Genomic DNA, 27110 nt, shown 5'->3' with positions numbered 1-27110 from the left:
CAATTCAGTTTATTCATTACCCTCACCCCTGACTTTTCCCGTTGCATCAGTTAGTGCCCCAGAGTTGCTGTTTTTCTTTTGGCTATTTTTGATCCCCTCCCTTTTTGATTCCATTTTCTGCCTATTGTTTCTCTTTTTTTGTAACCTAGCTCCCTGTTTGCAGCCGCGCTATTTAAATGCAAACGCAAAATACTGTGGATGTTGGAAATCTGAAATAAAAACAGAAAATGCTGGAAATATTCAGCGGGTCAGGCGGTTTCTGTGGAGAGAAAAACACTCCACAGATGCTGCCTGACCTGCTGAGTATTCCAGCATTTTCTGTTTCTATCTAAATGCAAGTTGTTCCTGTAGTTACCCTGGGGGGCGGGTAGTGCCGGAGGCACGTGTTCAGCGAGAGGCGAGGAATTGAAGTCACTTCGCCCATTAATGTGTCCAGAGATCATCAGCCCAGCCGAGAGACACCTCCAGCAACTTCAGATCCCGCTCACACTGACAGCACCGCTCCAGCCTACAGTTTCATTCTGTTTCCAGTGATTGACTGCACGGTACTGGGGGAATAAAAACATTGCAACAGGTTTCATTTGCAAACCTCAGTACAGGTGTCTGTTGCATTTTGTATATCAAAGCTTCAAACTCCTTTGGGGAGGCGAGGGCAGATTTTTTTTTTCTTAGCAGAGCTGAGCCTGAATACTTCAATATTAAGGACCCCTAAACGTCTATAAATTGACAACAAGGCGGTGTGTTGACTGTAGTGATGCAGTGATGTCTACACTCCCTTCCTAGACTGCCGGCTCCCCAACAACTAGAAAACGTTTGACCGAATTATTCATACCCCACCTCTCTCTCTCATCGCACTTGGAGCCCGTCAGGACAGGGCAGAGAATCCGCATAATTTTTTTGGAAAAGTTCTTCAGGAATAGACGGAGTTGGCTATAGATGGGAGGACTGATGTTCTGGCGATGAGTAGCCTGGCATCTCCTGTTCCTCTCTGCCAGTCCCTTTAAGACCTGGCACCGTTCACTCAGCCACCTGGTAATAGACTCGGCTCTGAAACTGACCCGCACCCGGGGCTGGACGTGTGAATATCAGCGATGCCTCAAACCGGCTTCTGAACTCCCACCTCCCCTTCAGATAATGTAGCCGATTCCAAACAGCGGTGCGAGGAGCTGAAGATGGGAGCCACTCATTCCCATAAAACGCCAGTTTTTGATGAGAACGAGGACGGTAAGAGCGCTGAGTTTCACTCAACGCAAACTTTGGGTCGTTGTTGCTTTTATTTGAACAGGTGAAAATGTCCTGCTTCCTTCGATTCCAACAATGATACAAATCTGTTTCGGTCTGATCTAAAACTATTTTAAACAAAATTGACCAAATGTCCTTCTGAAATAAGGGACTGTGCGGTGGTTGTTCCCGCGCGAGGTGGAGGAAATGGGAAATAAAAACGAGGAATTATAAACAGAGGCAGCGACTGGAAAGGTAGATTGATAGTAACTTCAGCAGACCGGTTGGTTTCAATTTATAATCGCCAAAAAAATCATAGGAAAAACAATTAGATTATTTATTTCCATTAATCAGTACACACCGATATTTCAGGGTTTGTTTTGTATTTTTATCAAAGGTTTGTCAGAAACTGATGCAAACAAACGATGTTCGTACCAAGTTTTAATGATTTCAGAAAGAATGAAAAAATAATCTCCTGCACCCCTCCTGAAGGTGCTGCCTCCTTGCCGGTGGCTTGCTCCACCGACCCTCAGCTGCCTTCCAATACTCTTGGAACTGTGAGTGCAGCCAGGCTATTGGACTAAGGAGGGTACCACAGTCGAGCCCGATCCTGCCCTGAGTGCACACGTTCAAGAACCTTGGCGAGAAAGGGCAGGTGAGAGATCGAGAAGGTAGAAGGATCAAAGGTGGCTTTGTAAGAAGGGTGGTGATCGGTGAGGACAGTGCCAGGGGATGAGGAAATATTTCTGTTTTGGCAAGGAGGGGGCCGAAACTAGGAAGTTGGGTAACCAGGAGCTGGATTGGGTAGGAGTTGGGGGAGAAGACTCTGAGGAGATGAGTTTGAGAGCTGGGAGAAGCCACAGAGAGAGGGTTGAGTCAGGAAGGGGGTCTGAGAGAGGAAGAGGTAGAGTCAGCTATTTTTAGAAAAAGACCTTTATGATCTCCTCACATCAGAGGTGTGGGTGCAATGTGATGGGAAGGGGTTTGGAAGAGATGGTGGGGCTGGAGGAGGTTATCGAGATATGGAGGGAATTGAAAACAAGGATGAGAATTTTTAAATCGAGGCATTGCTGGACCGGGAACCAATATTGGTCGGAGAGCACGGGGTGACGGGTGAGCTGGACTTGGTGCCAGTTAGGATACGGGCAGCAGAGTTTTGGATGAGTTCAAGTTTATGGCGGGTGAACGATGGGAGGCCGACCAGGAGAGCCTTGGAATAGTCAAGTCTAGAGGTGACAAAGGCATGGCGGAGGGTTTCAGCAGCAGGTGAGCTGAGACCTGGGTGGAGTTGTGTGATGTTACGGACATGCAGAGCTGAGGTGATGAATGAAATGCTTAATCCCTCCAAAGCATCAGCAATTGGTGATGTTTAGAGAAAGGTTAGACAAAGTTCACCTAATAATTCTTAAACTGTCAGTAGATTCAGGGATATTCCTGTTTTGCTGGACCCATCAGCTGTGTTCAGGTCATGTATTGTGGGGGAAATAAACACTAACACACTACTAAAGCTACTTAGACATTAGGGATAGTCTTGTATTAATCCTAAAATAATTTATAAATAAGCACCTTTTCTGATCCTCCTGTTTCCTCTAGTCCAACTATTTATATTCCCTATTCTCTCTTCCTAGTTTTATTTCAGTGTTAATTTTCTTCATTCAACCTAATATAACCTATTTTAACCATTCCATAAACTTTTTTTAAGAAACTCAAAATCTTTAATTCACCATTTGCCTTTCCCTCTGCCTCACTCACTCAATTTTACAGTTGAAAACAACCTGTGCAAAAATGCCATTTGGTTGGCTAAAGACTGTCTGTAATAACCAATAAATCCAATAGGGAATTCAGGAGGAACCTCTTTACCCAGAAAGTGGTTAGAATGTGGAACTCTACCACACGGAGTAGTTGAGGCGAATAGCATAGATGCATTTAAGAAGAAGCTAGATAAACACATGACGGAGAAAGAATAGAAGGATATGTTGATGGGGTTAGGTGAAGTAGGGTGGGAGGAGGCTCGTGTAGAGCATAAACACCGGATGGACTAGTTGAGCTGAATATGCTATAAATTCTAGGTAATATTTTTGATTTTGAATTGCAAATGATTTAAAGATCAACTGAGTGGTGCCAATCTCCGACGCAATTGTGTACATCAAAACAGTAAAAGGAAGACTTGCATGTATATAGCGCCTTTCCTGACCACTGGATGTCCCAAAGTGCTTTACAGCCAATGAAGTACTTTTTGAAGTGGAGTCACTGATGTAATGTGGGAAACGCAGCAGCCAATTTGCACACAGCAAGCTCCCACAAACAGCAATGTGATAATGACCAGATAATCTGTTTTTGTTATGTTGATCGAGGGATAACTATTGACTAGGACACGGGATGACACCCCTGCTCTTCTTCGGAATAATGCCATGGGATCTTTTACGTCCATCTGAGGAGAGCAGATGGTTTAACGTCTCATCCGAAAGACGGCACCTCCGACAGTGCAGCATTCTCTCAGCACTGCACTGGAGTATGAGCCTAGATGTTTGTGCTCAAGTCTCTGGAGTGGGACTTAGAACCCACAACCTTCTGACTCAGAGGCAAGAGTGCTACCCACTGAGCCACAGCTGAGACTATGCAATGAAAGGCACAGCTAGCTGTTAAATATACTGGTCCCAGGGCCCCTCAGAACAGAGCGAGTGAACTTGTCTGCAGCACAATAAGGGTTAAAGTGCTGCAGACTTCCATTGCTCTCTATAGACAAGAACTCATTTTTTGTCAAAAACTTGGTCCCACATATGTTGTCTGAACATAATATACAATGAGGTGAGACCCCAAGTTGTTCTGTGGTGTACCCTCACCCTCATGTTCATTTTCTTGTAAAATGTGTGACACAAATCACAAATGATTTTGTTAAAAGGATACATTAATGTGCCTGTGCTTTCTATGTTGCTTAAAATGCTGAAGTTATCAGCGTATTGGAACTCTGCATTGAAAGTGGCTGGACTAATGAGGTTAGGTCAACCTTTTAGGGCAAATTAATATTTTAAAAAGCAATAACATGCTTACAGGGCTTTTCTTTAATGTATGTTCAACAAGTAGTGAATTCAATAATCTGATTAAAAAACACTCTTTTGTATGGGCTGCCAGCTGAGAATAGGCTCAGATATTTCTTCTAGTTATTGCATTCTGGCACAAAACGCAGTGCTCTTTACAGAGTGCACAGGAGAAGAATGTGAGAGATAAAATTATTTCTCTCTTTTTTTATACCATTTTTCAATGTACGTGTATATCTTTCTCTTTTCTCCACTACTGTGCCCTGAAGGTGCTAACTCATGCAGGAGTGCTCGCAGCCCTCCTGTACTAGGCCCAACTGGCCATTCTTCATGTAGGAGCCCAGGCAATGAGTGACAGCATCAAGACTGGAGCCGATCCTATCCTCACCGGATGTCCAAATATGCGTATTTCCAGCAGCGGTCAGTAGGTAATGGTCAGAAGCGTGAATCTTGACTCTTGCCCCCAATGTTTTCTCTCACTGGGAGTTTGAAATTTTTGCTGTATTTGGAACATATAAAATGTTGTCTCCTAGCTCCTGGTAGTCACATGTCAGAAGTCAGAACTTTGTTAGAGGTACAAAACAATCTGTAAAGGGGAAAAAGAAACCAGACATTGACCTGGAGCCTGAAATTTACAAGTAATTTAGTGTAACTGACCTGCACTACAATTTGCTTCCCACAAGGAGTACTTGTGCAATGGTTTTAAATCAACAGGCCAGATTTGCAGCGAAATAATCCAACCACATCCCAAGCTCCAGATCATCAATGAGCAAGACCATTTGAGATCTACTAATCTATTTTAAATTTATAATACAATAAAATGTGTGCATAACAATGTCTCACAAACAACAATCAGATGAAGCAACGGTTAATCTGTTTTCTGGTGGTGTTGGTTGAAAGAGGAATGGTGGCTAAGACACTGGGAGAACACCCTGCTCTTCTTTGAATAATCTTATCGTTTCTTTAAGGTCCATCTGCATCACATAAGCAGGCAGACAGGATCTTGGGTTAATGCCTCTTCCAAAGGATAGCACTTCGAACAATGCTCTCTCTCTGTATTTCATGTGCTTAAGTCCTGGAATGGAATTCAGAGATGACAATGCTACCAACTGAGGCTATGTGACTTTAAAAGGCGCTAACCCCTGCTACCTTACTTTGGGAAAGTACCTGGCTGCACATGGCACCTCTCTCTGACAATAAGACTAGGACAAGGAACTCACTGTGAGGAAATTAAAACATTCTGCCACTCAATATGACAAATCATTGATCTATTAAATGGGGCATTACTGTGCTCCATTCTGCTTATGATTTTATAGACCCATCAGTGGCTCCTTTGATGGACCACCTATTAAGTTTGCTGCCCAGTGTGATATGGAGCAATGAAGACCAGGTTTGATTGCTGGTCTGTGTTGTGAGCTGATCTCCACCAGGGCAACGGTAAAGGTCTCGCAATTAGCATCTGCATCGGTGGGCTAGGGTGGGGAAAGTTTGGTCCAGGCTCCCTCTGTTGATCGTTATTAAGTGACTTCTGCTGGAGAAAGGTGTGTGTAAATATCTGGTGAGGACCGGATTAGGCTGGTATTGATCATCGTCAGATAGCTTGCTGACACTCGCTGTCCACATTTGAAGAGCAGCATCTGGGCAAGATACCAGAGACTGCCCTTTCTGGAGAGGAAGGGGCAAAATTGCGGGGCGGTGGGGGGGGGGAGGAAAAATTGGCGACAGTATTTTGAGCATTCAGATAAAACTATAGATCTGCAATCTCATTTTAAAAGTGATATTGAATCATCTAAAGTAGAAGATTCTAGTGTAATAGCCTGACAGCTTTTTAAAAATTAATTTATGGGATGTGGGCGTCGTTGGCAAGGCCAGCATTTATTGCCCATCCCTAATTTCCCTTAACTGAGTGGTTTGCTCGGCCATTTCAGAGGGCAGTTAAGAGTCAACCACATTGCTGTGGGTCTGGAGGCACATATAGGCCAGACCAGGTAAGGACGGCAGATTTCCTTCCCTAAAGTACATTAGTGAACGAGATGGGTTTTTATGACAATTGGTAGTTTCATAGTCAGCATTACTGATACTAGCTTTTTATTCCAGATTTATTTAATTAACTGAATTTAAAATTCCCCGCTGTCGTGCTGGGATTGGAACTCATGTCTCACCGATCATTAGTGCAGGCCTCTGATTACTGGTCCAGTAACATAACCACTATGCTGCCGATACCTTGCTCCATGCATTATTTAAATAATTTAATGGAAGTAATTATTCACAAAAGTGCATATCAAGAATATTTAACATCATGCACAGGTAGATGTTCTATACGATGGAAACTCTATTATCAGCCAATATGGACGAGACCGCTCCTTCAATGGATATTTAAATAGTGGGGAGTGAGAATGCTGGTAATGTAGGAATGGCTAGATTCCTAACTAAAGGACTGAGGTCGAGTCAGTCTATCAAACAAACGATGTTTAATACTAATCAACAGAGTTTAAAACGAAAACACAGGAGAACTACATTACAGGTCTGTACTCTTTGCTGGCTCCACGAGGACTGGCCAGGGCGGCTCCCCAGCCTGACGTCATCACGTCATCACGTTTTCCCACTGCTGGAGGATCACGTGATCAACGTGATGACATCATCGCGTTTGGTCTCATTCTTAAAGGGACCGCGCTATGTGCATGCAATGATATGAACAAAGATACAGATTAATTCTGTAGCTAATAATTTGTTAAAGATAATTATGTACATTAGATCAGAGTCCCCCTGGTGGCTCCGCCACATGCGCCCCCCCAGAATTGTCTTTAACAGTAAAAGTCAATCGACTAGGTGGTCTGACAAGTCTGTCAGAGCGACTCCTGTATTGTTGGAGTGGACGTTGATGAACAGCGGGCGGGCTGGCAGATGGAAGCCTTCAGTCTGGCGTGGATGCAGTGGGAGGTCGACCACGTCGTGGTGGCTGTGCAATCTCTACTGGCTGGTCGATGTCCAGGTGTGCCGGTTTGAGATGGTCAATGGATATGTGGTCGGGTTTACCACCGATGTCGACAGAGAAACTCTTGTCGCCTGTCTCCAGTACGCGAAAAGGGCCTGTGTAAGGGGCCTTGAGCGGATCCCTATGGGCATCATGACGAATGAATACAAATTCAGCATTCTTTAGCTCCGCTGGTACGTGTGAAGTTGGAAGGCCGTGATGCGAAGTTGGGATAGGCGCAAAAGCCCTGGCTGTTTCCCGGTGGCTGCTGAGTTGTTCGGCTGCGGACCATGGCTCAGTTGGAAGCGGCAGGAAATCTCCCGGTACGCGGAGTGGCTGGCCGTACACGAGCTCCGTGGCGGACGATTGCAGGTCCTCTTTGGGTGCCGTGCGGAGACCCAACATGACCCACGGAAGCTTATCCACCCATCCGGCGCCCTGGAGGCTGGCCCACAGCGATGCCTTTAACAATCTGTGGAAATGTTCGCACAAACCGTTTGCTTGCGGGTGATAGGCCTGGTGCGGTGAAGCTTGGTGCCGAGACCCTGGGCCACAGCGTTCCAGAGCTCGGAAGAGAACTGTGGACCGCGGTCTGAAGAAATGTTCGCCGGAACGCCGAAACGTGCGACCCATGAGGAGAGGAATGCTCTGGCGACATCAGCGGATGTAGTAGACGCCAGAGGAACTGCCTCTGGCCATCTAGTAGTACGATAGACCATGGTGAGGATGTGTGTGAACCCCTGCAACGGTGGAAGCGGCCCGACGAGGTCCACGTTAACATGGCGTTCTGGTACTACGAACGTGGCCAATGGGGCCTTAACGTGACGTTGCACCTTAGACGTTTGACAGACGACGCAGGTGTTAGCCCAGTCGCGGATATCCTTACGCATTCCTCTCCAGACGAACTTAGCCGACATTAATTTTTGAGATGCCTTCACGCCAGGATGCGAAAGCCCATGTATGGCGTCGAAAACTTTGCGGCGCCAGGCGACTGGACCAATCGGGCGGGGATCTCCCATGGAGACATCGCAGAGTAACGAGGTGCCTGCAGCGTGGAATTGCACATCGGTCGGTTGGAGGCTAGAGGTGTCGGTGCGATACGCCTGTATTTCAGGGTCGGATGCCTGATCAGTAGCCATGAGGGCATAATCGATGCCCAGCTGGACCGCCCGTACGGTCACGCGAGAAAGGTAATCGGCTACCAAGTTGTCCTTGTCAGCTACGTGTTGGACGTCTGTCGTGAATTCTGAAATGAAAGTTAGCTGTCGCTGCTGTCGAGCCGACCACGGTTCGGCGGTCTTGGCCATGGCGAAGGTCAGTGGTTTGTGATCTACAAACGCAGTGAAGGGATGTCCTTCTAACAAAAAACGGAAATGGCGGATAGCCAGGAACAGCGCCAGCAACTCCCGGTCGAAAGTGCTGTATTTGCGTTCGTTGCGCCGGAGTTGGCGGCTGAAAAATGCCAGTGGTTGCCACGTCCCGTTGACCCACTGTTCCTGCACAGCGCTTATGGCATAGTCAGAAGCGTCGGTGGTAAGGGCGATGGTGGCACCTGGCAGAGGGTGCGCCAACATAGTTGCATTGGCTAGAGCGGTTTTTGTGTTGGCGAAAGTGTTGTCCATTTCAACCGTCCAGGCTATCGTATCCTTTCCGGCCTTGCCTTTGAGGGCCTTGTAGAGGGACTGCATGAATTGTGCTGCCTTGGGCACAAAGCGGTGGTAGAAATTCACCATGCCCAGGAATTCTTGAAGAGCCTTGGTGGACTGCGGCCTTGGGAATGCCGTAATTGCTTCGACCTTTGACTGCAGCGGAATTGCGCCCTCCGAAGTAATGCGGTGGCCCAAGAAGTCAATCTGTTGCAGGCCGAACTGACACTTGGCCGGGTTGATTATGAGGCCATGTTGGCTGAGGCGCCGAAAGAGGGTGCGGAGATGGCAGACGTGTTCCTCTTTGGTAGAGCTGGCTATCAGGATGTCGTCAAGGTAGACAAATAAAAAGGGAAGATCCCGCAGGACCGAGTCCATGAGTCGTTGAAAAGCCTGTGCGGCGTTCTTGAGCCCAAATGGTATCCGTAGAAACTCGAAACAGTCCAAAGGGAGTGATGACAGCCGTTTTCTGGACGTCCTGCGGGTGTACGGGAACTTGGTGGTAGCCACGGACGAGGTCGACCTTGGAGAAGATTGAGTTTCCCGCCAAATGGGCGGAGAAATCCTGTATATGCGGGATTGGGTACCGATCGGGAGTAGTGGCGTCGGTAGTCCCCGCATGGCTACCATCCACCGCCGGGCTTCGGGACGATGTGGAGAGGCGAGGACCAGGGACTATTCGACCGGCGAATAATCCCCAGCCGTTCCATCATGGCAAACTCTGCCTTCGCAACCGCGAGCTTGCCGGGTTCCAGGCGCTGAGCTCGCGCGTAAACTGGAGAGCCAGTCGTAGTAATGTGGTGTTCGACACCATGCTTAGTGGCCGAGGAGGAGAAAGTGGGCTTGATCAGCTCCGGGAATTCACCTAATAGGCGAGTGAACTCGTCCGGCGAGGACAACGCGCAGGAGACAGTGTGCGACGTTGCGGAACTGCGGAAGCAAGGGATGGAGTGGAAGGTGGCCGCGTTGACCAATCGACGATTTCTTACATCCACCAAGAAGCTGTTGGCGCATAAGAAATCCGCGCCGAGGATGTCTTGCGAAACCTTGGCTGTAATAAATTCCCACTGAAACCGTTGCCCGCCGAAACACACCTGGACCCGCCGTTTGCCAAAGGAACGAATGGCCCCGCCATTAGCTGCCACGAGGGAGAGGCTGTGCATCCCAGACTGAATATCGAGTGCTGAGGCAGGAAGGATGCTACACTGTGCCCCGGTGTCGCATAAAAAGCGCCAGCCTGAGAGGGAATCTGTAATGTAGAGGAGCTTCCCGGAATCTCCAATCGCCATCGTGGCCATGGAACGTCCCTCAGACTCGGTCCTCCTTTTCTGGAGTTGGTGCTGGTGTTGATGTTGTTTTTTTTGTTTAGGCGCGAAACTGCAGGGAGGGCGGCAGCCTCTGGCTTTCGTGCCAAAACGGGCATGGTAAAAACACAAGCCGGGGGATGGAGGCGTCGGAGCGGCGTTCGCGGGGGAGGGGTGCCTCGTGGCGGCGCAGGATTGCTGCGTGACCGCATAAATCGTATCTGCTTCTGCAGCAAGTGCTGCACAATCTGTGGCTTCCGACCTGGCGAGGGCAGCCTGAACCTGCTCGGGTAGTTGACTCAGGAATAACTCCCGAAAGAGGAAACATTGTGGTTCTGAGCCAAGGAGCATGAGCATCTGGCTCATTAACTCAGATTGCTTGGAATCGCCAAGCCCGGGCAAAGCGAGTAGCCGGCGGGCACGCTCCGCCTTCGTGAGCCCAAAGACCTGTATTAACCACGCTTTAAGAGTATTATACTTGCTGTCAACCGGGGGTTTTCGAGCAGGCTGATGATCCGTGAGGCCGTGGAGATGTCTAGTGCAGAGACCACGTAAAGGTAACGGGTCTGATCCGCAACGATGTTTCGGAGATCGAATTGTGCTTCTGCTTGGACGAACCAGGAGGCCGCCTGTTGTTCCCAAAACTGTGGGAGCTTCAAAGCCATGGAGTTCGCTTCCATGTTTCGTCGCGCTTCGCTTCTTCCGCGAAAATTGTTCACGAAAATTCGGGGTCACCACTATAGGAATGGCTAGATTCCTAACTAAAGGACTGAGGTCGAGTCAGTCTATCAAACAAACGATGTTTAATACTAATCAACAGAGTTTAAAACGAAAACACAGGAGAACTACATTACAGGTCTGTACTCTTTGCTGGCTCCACGAGGACTGGCTAGGGCGGCTCCCCAGCATGACGTCATGACGTCATCACGTTTTCCCGCCGCTGGAGGATCACGTGATTAACGTGATGACGTCATCGCGTTTGGTCTCATTCTTAAAGGGACCGCGCTATGTGCATGCAATGATACGAACAAAGATACAGATTCATTCTGTAGCTAATAATTTGTTAAAGATAATTATGTACATTAGATCAGAGTCCCCCTGGTGGCTCCGCCACAGTAACCTAATTCCTGGTCTCCAAGACCTGAAGACCTGACCCTCATTGACCTCCTCCAAAAACTAAATATCACAGCTGCATGGATAATTGATTAGCCATCCAGATATTAACAAACTATCCTGTTGAAGCAAGAACCCAGAATCTTTGGAAAAAATCAATTGGGATAACTGGATTTGCAAAAGTGTGATCCAATTGCCGCAAAATGTCTCTCAGAGCAAGAGTGTAGAAACTAGAAGTGCCAACGTGCATTGGGGGTGGGGATGTTTCTGGGTGCAAGTACTCACGCCTCCTGGCCACTCTACTTGGGCCTCCACCAAACAAAGGCCCAACACAATGAAGCAGAAGGTATGAAGAACTCCATCTTGCCTCATTCGCAGAGCCTTTGAATGCTGTGCCCACGCTGGGTGAAAGCACTTGCCGCAGAAGTACAAGGGCAATGTGGAGAGGCTGGAGAACCTGGTGCGATGGGTCTCCACTCATTACTTTGTACCTGCGATGCAAACATTCTCTGGGTGCAAAGCCGAGAAAAATTGTCTCTGTTTTACAGATTCAGCTCTGCTCTCCATCAGAATGATAGTTTTTTTTATTTGTTCATGAGATGTGGGCATCGCTGGCAAGGCCAGCATTTATTGCCCATCCCTAATTGCACTCGAGAAGGTGCTGGTGAGCCATCGCCTTGAACTGCTGCAGTCCGTGTGGTGAAGGTACTCCCATAGTGCTGTTAGGGAGGGAGTTCCAGGATTTTGACCCAGCGACAATGAAGGAACGGCGATATATTTCCAAGTCAGTTTGATTTTGTTTTATTTTCTGATCAACTCAACTGGAGAAAATGAAGCACAAATCACTTTACACCTTACATTAGAGGCTGCAGAAAGATTAAACATTTTGACTTATTTTAGCTGAACTATAAATTACTTGGCAGACAATCCCTCTTGTGATTGAGGCAATTAAACTGCTTTTGTCTGAATTACATTCCATAGAATTAACAGCACAGAAATGAGCCATTCGGCTCAACTGCTCTATGCTGGCACCCCATCCACCACCTTAAACATCCACTCCCTCCACACAAGTCTCCTCCCATCTTACTTCTTCTAAGTATATCCTTACTTCTTATCAGTATATCCTTCTACTCCTTTCTCATGTGCTTATCAAGCTTCTACTTAAATTAATCTATGCTAGTCTCCTAAACCATTCCATGTGGTAGCAAGTTTCACACTCTCACCACTCTCTGAGTAAAGAAGATTCTCCTGAATTTTCTATTGGATTTATTAATGACTATCTTATATTCACGACCACTAGTTCTGGTCTCCCCCACAAGAGGAAACATCTCATCTACGTATACCGCATGCAGCAAGACTTGGAAAACATTCAGGCGTGGGCTGATAAGTGGCAGGTATCATTCGCGCCACACAAGTGCCAGGCAATGACCATCTCCAACAAGAGAGCATCTAACCACCGCCCCTTGACATTCAACAGCATTATCATCGCTGAATCCCCAACCATCTACATCCTGGGGGGTCACCATTTATCAGAAATGTAACTGGACCAGCCATATAAATACTGTGGCTACAAGAGCAGGGTATTCTGCAGTAAGTGTCTCACCTCCTGACTCTCCAAAGTCTTTCCACCATCTACAAGGCACAAGTAAGGAGTGTGATGGAATACTCTCCACTTGCCTGGATGGGTGCAGCTCCAACAACACAAGAAGCTCAACATCATCCAGGACAAAGCAGCCTGCTTGATTGGCACCCCATCCACCATCTTAAACATCCACTGCCTCCACCACCAGCGCATCATGGCTGCAGTGTGTACCATCTACAAGATGCACTGCAGCAACTCGCCAAGGCTTCTTCAACAGCACCTCCCAAACCCATCGATCTCTTCCACCTAGAAGGACAAGAGCAGCAAATGCATGGGAACACCACCACCGCCAAGATCCCCTTGAAGTCACACACCATCCTGACTTGGAGATATATCGCCGTTCCTTCGTCGTCGCTGGGTCAAAATTCTGGAACTCCCCCGAACAGCACTGTGGGAGTGCCTTCACCACATGGACTGCAGCGGTTCAAGAAGGCGGCTCACCACCACCTTCTCAAGGGAAATTAGGGATGGGCAATAAATTTGGCCTTGTCAGTGACGCCCACATCTCGTGAATGAATAAAAAAAACTGCTTCATAATCTTAAAGACCTCTATCAGGTCACCCCTCAGCCTTCTCTCTTCCAGAAAAAAGAGCCCCAGCCTGTTCAGTCTTTCCTGATAGTTATAATCTCTTAGTTCTGTAAACCTTTTTTGCACCTTCTCCAGTGCCTCTATATCTTTTTTGTCATGTGGAGACCAGAACTGTATACAATACACTTAAGTGTGATCTAACCAAGGTTCTATATAAGTTTAACATAACTTCTTTGATTTTCAATTCTATTCCTCTAGAAAGGAACCCCAGTGCTTTGTTTGCATTTTTTATGGCAATTCTGCAAGTTTATTAACATCTTGTTAACTAAATGACCTTTACCAAAAAATTGGCATCCTACTTCACACTGACTACCACTGCTAGTATATCTGAAAATGTTTGTGTGCACACACATGAATGTGTTTGGAGAATATTTTGGGGGTGAGAACACTTGAGAGAAATAGGCTTTGCTGCCAGGAAGTGTTCAAAGTTACTGTTTCATCACAGATAACAGAGATCCTACAATTCGTCTCTTATATCCTTGTGCTAGGAAAAGGAAAGATCACCTAGCTCCTTATTGCTATCTGCTTGTGTGAGAAAATGAGGGGTGGGCAGGATTCGGGTTGACTGTGATGAATGTCATAGTATTTACAGTATTTATAAGTCTAGTTTTACATAATTAAATGCTTGTAGAGTCTGTATTTTCCTGATTTTCTAAATGTCTATCCCATAAATACCTTCAATTTAAAAATAAAATCGTCACATGCTATTAAAAACACATGATACAGCTACCATGATGGTTCCTTGCCAAAGAAAACCATGGTTCAGTATGCAAATTAGATGCAACTGTATAAGACCATCCTTATGCCTCTAGGACTCAGTGCCTAATACAGTTGAGCTCAAAATCCTCGTCTTCAACTGATGGAGCCACTATTTTGTATGTGTTGATCTTGTGGTGAGGAACATTTTATGGTGAGTTCTGCTGCTCACCTTATCACTCAGGAAAAGCTCCTGCTATCTGTCTATTGAGGGCTCAATAGAGCTTCAATTGGTCAATTGTCCAATGACCAGCTAGTGATTCACCACCTAGAGGGAGGAGAAGAGAAGCAGGGTCTCTTTTTGGGTTAAGGTGACTCCAATAGAGTTGCCAATGTTGATTGGAGGTATTCCTGGAGGTTTCATCACATGAGCCCCTGCCTCCACCCAGTCAAACAGCCTGTGTTTTTCCCATCTCCAATATTTTTATAAATGAAAGGTTCAAAGAAAATGAATAAAACACACTTCTGTTTTAATGATTTTTCTCTTGGATTGCTTGCAGCGGTGTCCAGGCAATTAATCTTTAATTCCTGGAGATTCCAGAACAGTCCTGGAGGGTTGGCAACCCTCGCCTCCACGATGATGAGCCTAATGAAGAAGTCCAGAACCAAATCAACTCTCTCTCTATCTTGGCAGACTCGGTAGTCCAATACCTGAGCCAAGCAGGTTTACAGTACCCTGGGGCATTCTTGATGATTGACCAACCAGCCTAGCTCACTCATGGAACCTGGAGAAGTAGATCTGGCACTCGGAACTGGGACTCTTTCTGCTTGGCTCCAGTTATGCCTGCAGAGTGCTGGCCTAATGAGTAGGATGGTGTTGGCTGGATCAGTAAGTGATCTGTGCCAGTAGGCTGCACAGCTTTAGCTGGTTAAACTCCAGCAGTACCCATGCACAAACTTGGAATGCTAAGCCTTGGATCTGCATAAGCAATTGTGATTATTTCTCTATATTCAGATCTACAGTGTATTTTCTGTAGTTTTGAATGTATCTTTATGGCATCAGGGTGATTTGCATTAAAAGTTAAAAGCTTCCACAATTGCATTTTCTTAAACATGCTGTGCCTAATGTGCATGAATGATGATTTTATCATTTCAAACTTCTATTTCATGCATAAAAGAGGGACTTGAAGAGTGACTATGGTATAAGAATTAGGAGCAGGAGTAGGCCATTTGGCCCCTTGTGCCTGCTCCACTATTCAGTAAGATCATGGCAGATCTTTGACCTCAACTCTACTATCCTGCCCGATCCCCATATCCCTTGATTCCCATAGAGTCCAAAAATCTATCTATCGCAGCCTTGAATATACAAAGACTCAGCATCCACAGCCCTTTGGGGTAGAGAATTCCAAAGATTCACAACCCTCTAAGTGAAGAAATTCCTCCTCATCTCAGTCTTAAATGGCCGACCCCTTATCCTGAGGCTTTGCCCCCAGTTCCAGATTCTCCAGCCAGCAAAAAAAACCTCTCAGCATCTACCCTGTTAATCTGCCTCAGAATCTTATGTGTTTCAATGAGATCACCTCTCATTCTTCTAAACTCCAGAGAGCATGGGCTGGATTTTCTCAATGGAGATGAGTTGGAGGCGGGACTACTGCTTGTCGGGTCTATGTCCCGCCTCCATCATCTTCTGGCCAACCAGCAGGATTTTCCCCTGATTGACCATGTTCAGCCCGCACTGCGGGCTCAGCAGGCCAATTAGGAGGGAAGTCACTGACAGCACGTCAACGTCTGACGTGCTATCTGCCAAGACTTCTTGAAAGAAGAAATGTCAGCATCTGACAGCTCTGTGAAGCTGTCAAACACTGACATTCTCTGTAGTTTGATGAGACCTTGTGTTCAGGACTCATCAAACCTTTCAACTTTGTAGATTTCAGATGACTGTTGGTTTGGAGGTTCCAACAGCCAGTTTGTGAAATCGACAAGGAAGATGTTGCTAGTGCTCTGGGGGAGGGTTTAAACTAAAATGGCAAGGGGTTGGGAACCTGAGTGGGGAGACAGAGGAAAGGGAAACAAGGATAAAAGCAAAAGGCAGGAAGGAGAAAAACAAAAGTGGCAGACAGAGAAATCAAGGCCTAGAAATTAGGTATGGCCCCGCCAGCTCAGTTGCGCCCAAAAGTTTGCGCAGCGCCCGGAGCCCGTTGCGCCCACCAGAAATTCACTTTTAGCGCCCCAAGTCGGAACCGGGCGCTGTTCCAGGGTGTGCCCGCCTCCGCTTGGGGTGCTGAAAGTGAATTTCAGCGCTCCAGCTGCCGCTGCGCCACCCGATGCGGTGCGGCAGGCTGGGGTACTGCAGGCCTCCTCCTTCTCTTAAGGAGGAGCTGCCTGCAGCCGTGAGATCGCCGCTGGATTCTGCCGGCAAATGAGCCCGGCACCACGGAGAAGTGCCGGGCTCGCGGGAATCAGCCACCAATGCCGCGGGGGGGGTGGTGTAGGAGGCCGGGGAGGGAGGTGCGGGCAGGCAGCCGCCGAAAAAGCGGCCGGCCGCACCTCCACCTTTATGCGCCCCACTAACGCTGCATGAAGGCCGTGTTTCACGAACGTTGTTTGCGGCCGCTGCGGAAGAGGCGGCTGCAACTGAATATGGGCGTCGGGCCGGCATTGGGGCGGAACCGGGGCGCTGCGCACACCGATGACGTCATCGGTGCCGGCGCAGCGCTACCGGCTACCGCCGCCATTAACGCTGCACTCAATTTCCGCGCTACCAACCCCGCCGGCGCAGAAGACCTCTTTAGGCGCTAAGTGGGCGCAAGGCCCACTGAATTTCTAGGCCCAAGGGTTTAAATCAAATATGGCCACAGTAAATAATAATTCTAAAAGATCTAAGAGCGTTAAAAAAACAAGCCTGAAGGCTTTGTGTCTTAATGTGAGGAGCATTCGTAATAAGGTGGATGAATTAGCTGCGCAAATAGAGGTAAACAAATATGATATGATTGGGATTACGGAAACATGGCTCCAGGGTGGCCAAGGCTGAGAACTCAACATCCAGGGGTCCAGGGGTATTCAACATTCAGGAAAGATAGGCAAAAAAGGAAAAGGAGGTGGGGTAGCACTGCTGGTTAAAGAGGGGATTAACATAATTGTAAGGAAGGATATTAGCTCTGATGATGTGGAATCTGTATGGGTAGAACTGAGAAATACCAAGGGCAAAAAACGTTAGTGGGAGTGGTATATAGACCTCCAAACAGTAATGCGAAGGCCAGGGATGGCATTAAAAGGCAAATTAGAGAAGCGTGCAATAAGGGCACAGCAGTTATCATGAGTGACTTTAATCTACATATAGATTGGGCTAACCAAATTAGTAACAATACTGTGGAGGAGGAATTGCTGGAGTGTATACAGGATGGTTTCCTGGACCAATATGTCGAGGAACCAACTAGAGAGCAGGCCATCTTAGACTGGGTATTATGTAATGAGAAAGGATTAATTAGCAATCTTGTGTGAGGCCCCCTGGGTCGGAGCGATCATAATATGATAGAATTCTTCATTAAGATGGAGAATGAAGTAGTTGACTCAGAGACTAGGGTCCTGAATTTAAATAAAGGAAACAACGATGGTATGAGGCGCGAGTTGGGTAGGATTGATTGGGGAATGTCACTCAAAGGGTTGACGATGGATAGGCATTCAAAGATCGCATGGATGAACTACAGAATTTGTTCATTCCAGTTTGGCATAAAAATAAAACAAAAAAGGTGACTCAACTGTGGCTAACGAGGGAAATTAGGGATAGCATAAGATCCAAGGAGAGGACATATAAATTGGCCAGAAAAAGCAGTAAACCCGAGGATTGGGAGCAGTTTAGGATTTAACAAAGGAGGACAAAGGGATTAATTAAGAGGGGGAAAATAGAGTATGAGAGTAAGCTTTCAGGGAACATAAAAACTGACTGTAAAAGCTTTTATAGATATGTGAAGAGAAAAAGATTGGTGAAAGTCAAGCGTAGGTCCCTTGCAGTCAGAATCAGGGGAATTTATAATGGGGAACAAAGAAATGGCAGACCAATTAAATACATACTTTGGTTCTGTCTTCACAAAGGAGGACACAAATAACCTCCCAGAGATGTCGGGGAACATAGGGTTTAATGAAAGGGAGGAACTGATAGAAATCAGTATTTGTAGGGAAATGGTGTTAGAGAAATTGACGGGACTGAAGGCCGATAAATCCCCAGGGCCTGATAATCTACATCCTAGGGTACTTAAGGAAGTGGCCCTAGAAATAGTAGGTGGATTGCTGGTCATCTTCCAAAATTTGATAGACTCTGGAACAGTACCCATGCATTGGTGGGTAGCTAATGTTACCCTACTGCTCAAAAAAGGTGGTAGAGAGAAAACGGGGAATTACAGACCGGTAAGCCTGACATCGGTAGTGGGGAAAATGCTAGAGTCCATTATAAAAGATGTAATAGCAGAGCACTTGGAAAACAGTGACTGGATCGGACAAAGTCAACATGGATTTACAAGAGGTAAATCGTGCTTGACTAATCTACTGGAAGTTTTTGAGGATGTAACTGGTAAAATAGATAAGGGAGAACCAGTGGATGTGGTATATTTGGACTTTCAAAAGGCTTTCGATAAGGTCCCGCATAAGAGATTAGCGTGTAAAGTTAAGGCACATGGGATTGGGGGCAAGGTATTGACTTGGATAGAGAATTGGTTGGCAGACAGAAAGCAAAGAGTTGGAATAAACGGCTCTTTTTCCGAGTGGCAGGCAGTGACTAGTGGGATACCGCAGGGATCGGTCCTTGGACCCCAGCTATTCACAATATATATTAATGATCTTGACGAGGGAACTAGATATAATGGCCTAGAAATTCGGTATCGCCCCGCCAGGTCTTTTGCGCCCGAAATTTTGCGCTCGCCAGGATTCCCGTAGCGCCCGCCTAAAATTCAGTTGCGACGGGCCAAGACGGCGGCGGGCGCTATTGCAGGGTTTGGCCGCCTCGCTAGGGGCGATGAATGTCACTTTCAGGCGTTCAGCTCCCGCTGCGGCACCCGATGCGGTGCGGCAGGCTGGGGTACTGCAGGCCTCCTCCTTCTCTTCAGGAGGAGCTGCCTGCAGCCGTCAGATCGCCGGTGGATTCCCCCGGCAAATGAGCCCGGCACCACGGAGAAGTGCCGGGCTCGCGGGACTCAGACATCAAAGCCGCGGGGGGGTGGTGCAGGAGTCCGGGGAGGGAGGTGCGGGCAGGCGGCCGCCGGGAAAGCGGCCGGCCGCCGCTCCACCTTTATGCGCCAGCCTTTCGGAGCTGCAAGACCCTGTTTCACAAACGCTGTCTGCGGCTGCCACGGGCGAGGCGGCCGCAACTGAATTTGGCCATCGGGCCGGAATAGCATTGCAACCGGGGCGCTGCGCACACCGATGACGTCATCGGTGCCGGCGCGGCGCTACCGGCTAACGCCGATGTTAGGGTCCATCTGAATTTCGGGCGATAAAAAACTTCAGGCGCAAACCACTTAATAGCCAATAAGTGGGCGCAAACGCAACTGAATTTCTAGGCCAATATCTCCAAATTTGCAGATGACACAAAGCTGGGTGGGCGTGTGTGCTGTGAGGAGGATGCCGAGAAACTGCAGTATGATTTGGACAGGTTGGGTGATTGGGCAGCAGCATGGCAGATGCAATATAACGTGGATAAATGCGAGGTTATCCACTTTGGTGCCAAAAACAAGAAGGCAGATTATTATCTGAATGGCAATAGATTGGGAGAAGGGGAAGTGCAACGAGACCTGGGCGTCCTTGTGCACCAGTTGCTGAAGGTAAGCATGCAGATGCAGCAGGCGGTTAAGAAGGCAAATGGTATGTTGGCCTTCGTAGCGAGAGGGTTTGAGTACAGGAACAAGGATGTCTTGCTGCAGTTGTACAGGGCCTTGGTGAGACCACATCTTGAGTATTGTGTGCAGTTTTGGTCGCCTTATCTGAGGAAGGATGTTCTTGCCATGGAAGGAGTTCAGCGAAGATTCACCAGGCTGATACCTGGGATGGCAGGAATGACGTATGAGGAGAGATTGGGTCGATTGGGCTTGTACTCGCTGGAGTTTAGAAGAATGAGAGGGGATCTCTTTGAAACTTATAAAATTCTAACAGGACTAGACAAACTAGATGCAGGAAGGATGTTCCCGATGGTCGGGGAGTCCAGAACCAGGGGTCACAGTCTAAAGATAAGGGGTAGGCCATTTAGGACAGAGATGAGGAGGAATTTCTTCACCCAGAGAGTGGTGAACCTGTGGAATTCTCTGCCACAGAAGGCAATAGAGGCCAATTCATTAAATATATTCAAGAAGGAGTTGGATATATTTCTTAAGGCTAAAGGGATCAATGGATATGGGTAGAAAGCAGGGACAGGGTACTGAATTTGGATGATCAGCCATGATCGCATTGAATGGCGGAGCAGGCTCGAGGGGCCGAATGGCCTACTCCTGCTTCTATCTTCTATGTTTCTATGACTCCCGATCCAGAGCGGATGAAGGCTGTAGGCAGAAACCAAGGTAAGTGAACATTTTTTAACACTTAACACTCACCTTACATACTTACCACTCCACACTTGCACCCATCACTCACCTCTACATCTTACTTTCAGGTCCCTCCGACACCCGCAGACCTCCTACTTGACTCCTCCAACCTGATGGGGTTCTCCGAGGTCGGGAAGCCTTCACCTAAAAAGGTAAAATGGGACTATGTGGCGACACGCCACCACTGGACATAATCCGCTCACGGCGGCACGGACAGTTTAAGCAGACGCCCCCAGCTGGGGGCCCTTTCCTCCAGCAACTTGTTTCCCGCAGGGACAGGCTGCCGGGAGCACTTCCGGTCTGGGGAGTATTTAAGTGGTTGCGCGGGCTTTTCCAGTTCCTCTTTGCCATGAGGTTGATTAAAGCAGTTGTGATTCACTAACTCTGGTCTCGACTCCCACGTTTGCCGCGGTATCTCAACACTGGTGACCCCGACGCTCAGGACGAATCCTAAGCTAGCATGGCGGATACAAACGCAGTCACGGTTAAACTACCGGACTTTTGGGAGAACCTGGCCGAAGCCTGGTTTGTTCAAGCCGAGTCCAGATTCCGGCTGAAAAACATTACAGTCGACGCCACGAAGTACGACTACCTCGTCGCCTCTCTCACCTACGCCACAGTCCCCAAGGTTTGGACAGCGCTGCAGGAGCCACCAGTGGAAGGCAAGTACGAACATCTGAAGGCTGCGCTCCTTAAAAAATTTCAAACGTCCTTTTACCAGCGCAACTGCCAACTCCTCGACCTCCCCGGCCTTGGTGACGCTTCACCGTCGGATCTGCTTTCCCACATGCTGTCCCTCTCGGATGACAAAAACACCGGTGCCCTCTTTCGCACGCTTTTCATTCGGCAGCTCCCCGCCAGCATCCGCCCGCTCATTGTGGAATCTGGCTCCACGGACCTGAATGAGATAGCCGAAAAGGCCGACCGGCTGCTCTCTGCGCAGTCCGCCCGCGACATCGCGCCCGACCTCACGGCAACGACCACGCGGTCTTCCCGGCCCACTAGGCCCGACCGCCCTACCACTCCGGGTCACTGCTACTACCACACCCATTTTGGCACTAGGGCCCAATGCTGCACGCCACTGTGCACTTTCAAACACCCCCCCGCACCGGCCCCCACGATGGCCGCAGGGCTAAAGGAGCCTCTACTGTACGTCACCGACGACAGCACCAACCGCCGATTTCTGTGCGACACAGGGGCCCAGCACAGCATCACCCCCGCCTCCGCCCTCGAAATCCAACGCGGCGCACGGGGTATCACGCTGGCCGCAGCCAATGGCTCTGACATCCGCACATATGGCACCCGCATGGTCACGCTCGACCTCGCAGGCCGCCGCTACCGCTGGGAGTTCCTCACAGCCAGGGTCCTCTGCCCACTTATCGGCGCCGACTTCCTACGCGCCCACGGCCTCCTTGTCGACATTCCGAGGTACCGCCTCGTCGACATCAACACTATGGCCCCCATCCCTGGCGCATTCACCCCGGCCCGTTCGGCCGGCCTGACGACCTACTGCCTCGCCAGAGCCACGGACGACTACTCGGCACTTCTAGCCGAGTTCCCCGCCCTCACTAACCCGACCTTTTCGGCCAAAGCCGCCAAACATGGTGTGGAGCACTATATCCCCACCACTGGCCCCCCGGTTTCTGCCCATGCCCGCAGACTCAACCCAGCCAAGCTGGAAATCGCGCGGGCCGAGTTCACCACCATGGAACAACTCGGCATCATCCGCCGCTCCAGCAGCCCTTGGGCCTCGCCCCTCCACATTGCCCCCAAGCCCAGCGGAGGCTGGCGCCCTTGCGGGGACTACCGCCGCTTCAACGACGTCACCACCCCCGACCGATACCCGGTGCCACACATCCAGGACTTCTCGGCCCGACTGGCCGGATGAACCGTCTTTTCCAAGGCCGACCTGGTGCGCGGTTACCACCAAGTCCCCGTACACCCCGCGGACATCCCCAAAACGGCCGTCATCACCCCATTCGGCCTGTTCGAGTTCCTGAGGATGCCCTTCGGCCTCAAGAATGCAGCCAAGGCTTTCCAGCGCCTTATGGACTCAGTCCTCCGGGACCTGAACTTCCTATTCGTCTATCTAGACGACATTCTCGTGACCAGCAGGCCGTCCAGCAATTCCCCCGCCCCAAAACCATCAAGGGCCTCCAGGAGTTCCTCGGGATGGTGAACTTCTACAACAGGTTCATCCCCAGAGCTGCAGCCCTCATGAAGCCCCTATACGACTCCCTCCGAGGTAAATCCGGCAAGATGGCCGTAGCCTGGACCACTGACACGTCAGCCGCCTTCGACGCCACCAAAAACGCACTCGCCGACGCCACCCTGCTCGCACACCCGAGGGCCGATGCCCGGGTCGCGCTCACCACCGACGCCTCCGACCACGCGGTCGGAGCCGTGTTCGAGCAGTGGGTCAATGGCGCGTGGCAGCCACTTGCCTTCTACAGCCGCCAACTGCGCCCCCCGGAGGTCAAATACTCTACTTTCGACCACGAGCTTCTCGCGCTCCACCTGTCGGTCCGCCATTTCAGGTTCCTCCTGGAGGGCCGCCCCTTCACCGCGTACGTGGACCACAAGCCGCTCACATACGCGATGGCCAAGCACACCGAACCCTGGTCCGCTAGGCAGCAACGCCAGCTCGCGGCCGTGTCCGAGTTTACTACGGACATCCAGCACGTCTCCGGTAGAGACAACGTTGTCACCGACTGCCTTTCCCGTCCCGCCATCTGCGCGAATCACCTCGCGGTCGACTACGCGCAACTAGCAGTGGCCCAGCTCACGGACCCAGACCTCCTCTCGACGGCTACCAGCCTGCCAGGGCTACGCCTAGCCAAGGTCGCGCACGGGCCTGAAGCCATGGCAGTCACTTGCGACATCTCACTCGGCCAACCCAGGCCGGTCGTCCCTGCAACCTGGTGCCGCCGCATCTTCGACGCGCTACACGCGCTCTCCCACCCGGGTGCCCGCGCATCCGTCAAACTCCTCTCCCAGCGTTTCGTCTGTTGCAGCCTCAGCAAAGATGTTCGGACTTGGGCCGCCTCCTGCCTCGCCTGCCAATGGGCTAAGGTACAGCTACACACAAAAACACCCCTGGGAGACTTTGAGGTACCCAGCCGCCGCTTCGACCACGTACACGTGAACATCGTCGGTCCTCTGCCGCCATCGCAAGGCCAAACTTATCTCACGATGGTCGACCGCTACACACGCTGGCCTGAGGCAGTGCCGCTGCCCTCCACCACCACAGCCGACATCGCCAGGGCGTTCGTTAACACCTGGGTCGCAAGGTTCGGCGTACCAGCCGACATAACCTCCGACAGAGGCGCCCAGTTCACCTCCGAACTCTGGACGGCCACAGCACGCAACCTCGGGGTGACGCTCCACCGAACCACGTCGTACCACCCGCAGGCCAATGGGCTGTGTGAACGCTTCCACAGGTCACTCAAGGCCTCACTCCGCGCCGGCCTGCAGGACAGTACCTGGACTGACCGCCTACCGGGGGTGCTACTAGGCCTACGCACCGCGGTCAAGGAAGACCTCCAGTCCTCGGCAGCGGAGTTAGTTTACGGACAACCGCTGCGCGTCCCAGGCGAATTCCTTCCGGAGGCTACCACGCCTTGGTCGGCCGAACAGCAGCGGCTCAACTCTTTCTCTTCCGCTCAACAGTTCGCCCCACTTCCGGTCAACCGACACGGTGAACTCGCACCTCACGTCCTGCCAAACTTACAGCAGGCACGCTTCGTCTTCGTGCGACACGACGCGCACCGCGGACCCCTGCGACCCCCGTACGACGGACCGCACGAGGTACTACAAACCGGGGACAAGGTCTTCAAGCTGCGACTCAGCGACAGGGTCGACACAGTCTCCATCGACCGGCTCAAACCAGCACACACAGAACCAGGGGAACAGGTCCCCGTGGCCCGACCTCCAACTAGAGGCCGTCCCGCCAGCAAGCCAGCACAGCCGGCGGCGAACCGCCCGGCCCCACCAACTAGACCGGCGACCACTCAGAGCTGCTCCGGCAGAACCATTAGACCACCGTCACGACTCGTCCACTCCTCCTAAGCGGATTCTGGGGGGAGCTCTGTGGCGACACGCCACCACTGGACATAATCCGCTCACGGCGGCACGGACAGTTTAAGCAGACGCCCCCAGCCGGGGGCCCTTTCCTCCAGCAACTTGTTTCCCGCAGGGACAGGCTGCCGGGAGCACTTCCGATCTGGGGAGTATTTAAGTGGTTGCGCGGGCTTTTCCAGTTCCTCTTTGCCATGAGGTTGATTAAAGCAGTTGTGTTTCACTAACTCTGGTCTCGACTCCCACGTTTGCCGCGGTATCTCAACAACTAATCCTTTTTTCTGCCTGTTAACTACCTGTTAACAGGCAGTTAAAAGGATTTAATCCCTTTCCCGCCTCCAGGAGACGGGACCCGAAGCAGCACATCTTCCTGCCTCCTGGCAAAAGGGCACAGAGGCAGGATGGGGGCGGGTTTACCATCCGCCCCCACTTTCTGCTACTTTACCGGCAGTCCCGCCTCCTCGGGGCTGAGAAAATCCAGCCCTTTAGGTCCAAACTAATCAATCTCTCCTCATAGGACAACCCTCTCATCCCAGGAATCAAGCTAGTGAAACTTTATTGCACTGCCTCTAAGGCAAGTAATCCTTCCTGAGATAAGGAGACCAACACTGTGCACAATACTCTAGGTGTGGTCTCACCAAAGCCCTGTACAATTGTAGCAAGACTTCCTTACTCTGTACTCCAACCCCCTTGCAATAAAGGCCAACATGCCATTTGCCTCCCTAATTGCTTGCTGCACCTGCATCATAGCGTTCTGTGTTTCCTGTACAAGGACACCCAAATCCCTCTGAACACCAACATTTAATAGTTTCTCACCATTTAAAAAATATTCTGTTTTTTCTATTCTTCCTACCAAAGTGAATAACCTCACATTTCCCCACATTATACACCATCAGCCATCTTATTGCCCACTCACTTAATCTGTCTGTATCCCTTTGCAGGCTCTTTGTGTCCTCCTCACAGCTTACTTTCCCACTTAGCTTTGTATCATCAGCAAACTTGGATACATTATACTCTGCCCCTTCATCCAAGTTATTAATATAGATTGTAAATAGCTGAGGCCTAAGCACTGATCCTTGTGGGACCCCACCAGTTATAGTCTGCCAACCTGAAACTGACCTGTGTATCCCTACTCTCTGTTTTCTGTTTGTTAACCAATCCTTTATCCATGCTACTACATTACCCCTAAACCCATGAGCCCTCATCTTGCATAACAACCTTTTATGTGGCGCCTTATCGAATGCTTTTTGGAAATCTAAATATACTACATCCACTGATTCCCCTTTATCTACCCTGCTAGTTACATCCTCAAAAAACTCTAATAAATTTGTCAAACACGATTTCCCTTTCATAACACCATGTTGACTCTGCTTACTCATGTTATGATTTTCTAAGTGCCCAGATACCACTTCCTTAACAATGGATTCCAGCATTTTCCCGATGACTGATATCAGGCTAACTGACCTGTGGTTCCCTGTTTTCTTTACCTCTTTTCTTGAATAGCGGTAGATTTGCTACCTTCCAATCCGCTGGGATTGTAAGTTCAGTCCATTCCTCAGGCTCGGATTGTTTTTGCTTGTTTTGCATCAGTTTTTACGTTCTGGTGTATGCTAATGAAATTCACAGGAAATTTCGGCATAAATTTAAATGTAATTTGGCCATCATGCCGTTTCAAGAAATTCTGGGTCAATATTTTTGTAAAGACCAGCCACAATCATACAGTGAGCACATGCGTGCAAGTGTAAGCTACTCCAAAACAACTTGCTGTAAGATTCTAGTAAGTTAGTCTTGTTTCTTTACAACATTCTTGTATAATGGTGTATGTTAGTGTTATCGCTGAATTGGAGCCTGAACGGACCAAGTGATATACAAGGTCGACGTATACCCAACTCCAGCGTGATAGAGTAATAAGACTCATACGACTGTGGTTTAGAATTGAAATGTGAGAGTACACCTTTATTACAGAGCTCCGGGAGAAGCTGCTATGCACCCGTGTGCAACCGCCGGACTTCTCGTTTTACACACTTAAAGCTCCTACCTTTATACAGGAGTCAAAACAATTAGGCAGTTGATTACATAATCACAGTGATACCCCGTGACATCTATAACGGTTGGCTATTCTAAGCAAGCGGTGTGCCACAGGGCTGAAACCTCTTGGGACCTTTGACCGCAGACAAGATAAGCAGAAGTAAAACAATCACTCCAGACAGTCCGTCCTTGCAAGATAACCACAAGAGTACAATA

At 49.4% G+C, this 27110-nt stretch overlaps 1 protein-coding gene across 1 annotated transcript in view; it reads left to right on the top strand.

Moving 5' to 3' along the window:
• The first annotated feature begins 462 nt into the window (after nt 1-462).
• LOC147113767 (serine/threonine-protein kinase 32A-like) overlaps nt 463-27110 on the top strand; it is a 653668-nt gene continuing 627020 nt past the window's right edge. Inside the window, exon 1 of the mRNA XM_085995084.1 lies at nt 463-1224. Coding sequence (XP_085851210.1) covers nt 1173-1224 — 52 coding nt within the window. The 5' untranslated portion in view covers nt 463-1172. The remainder of the gene's footprint in view (nt 1225-27110) is intronic.

Source organism: Somniosus microcephalus, chromosome 8, assembly GCF_052327205.1.
Source record: "Somniosus microcephalus isolate GS21.2 chromosome 8, FLI_Smic_1.0, whole genome shotgun sequence".
Classification (NCBI taxonomy): Eukaryota; Metazoa; Chordata; class Chondrichthyes; order Squaliformes; family Somniosidae; genus Somniosus; species Somniosus microcephalus.
This window is presented reverse-complemented; position numbering and strand designations above follow the sequence as displayed.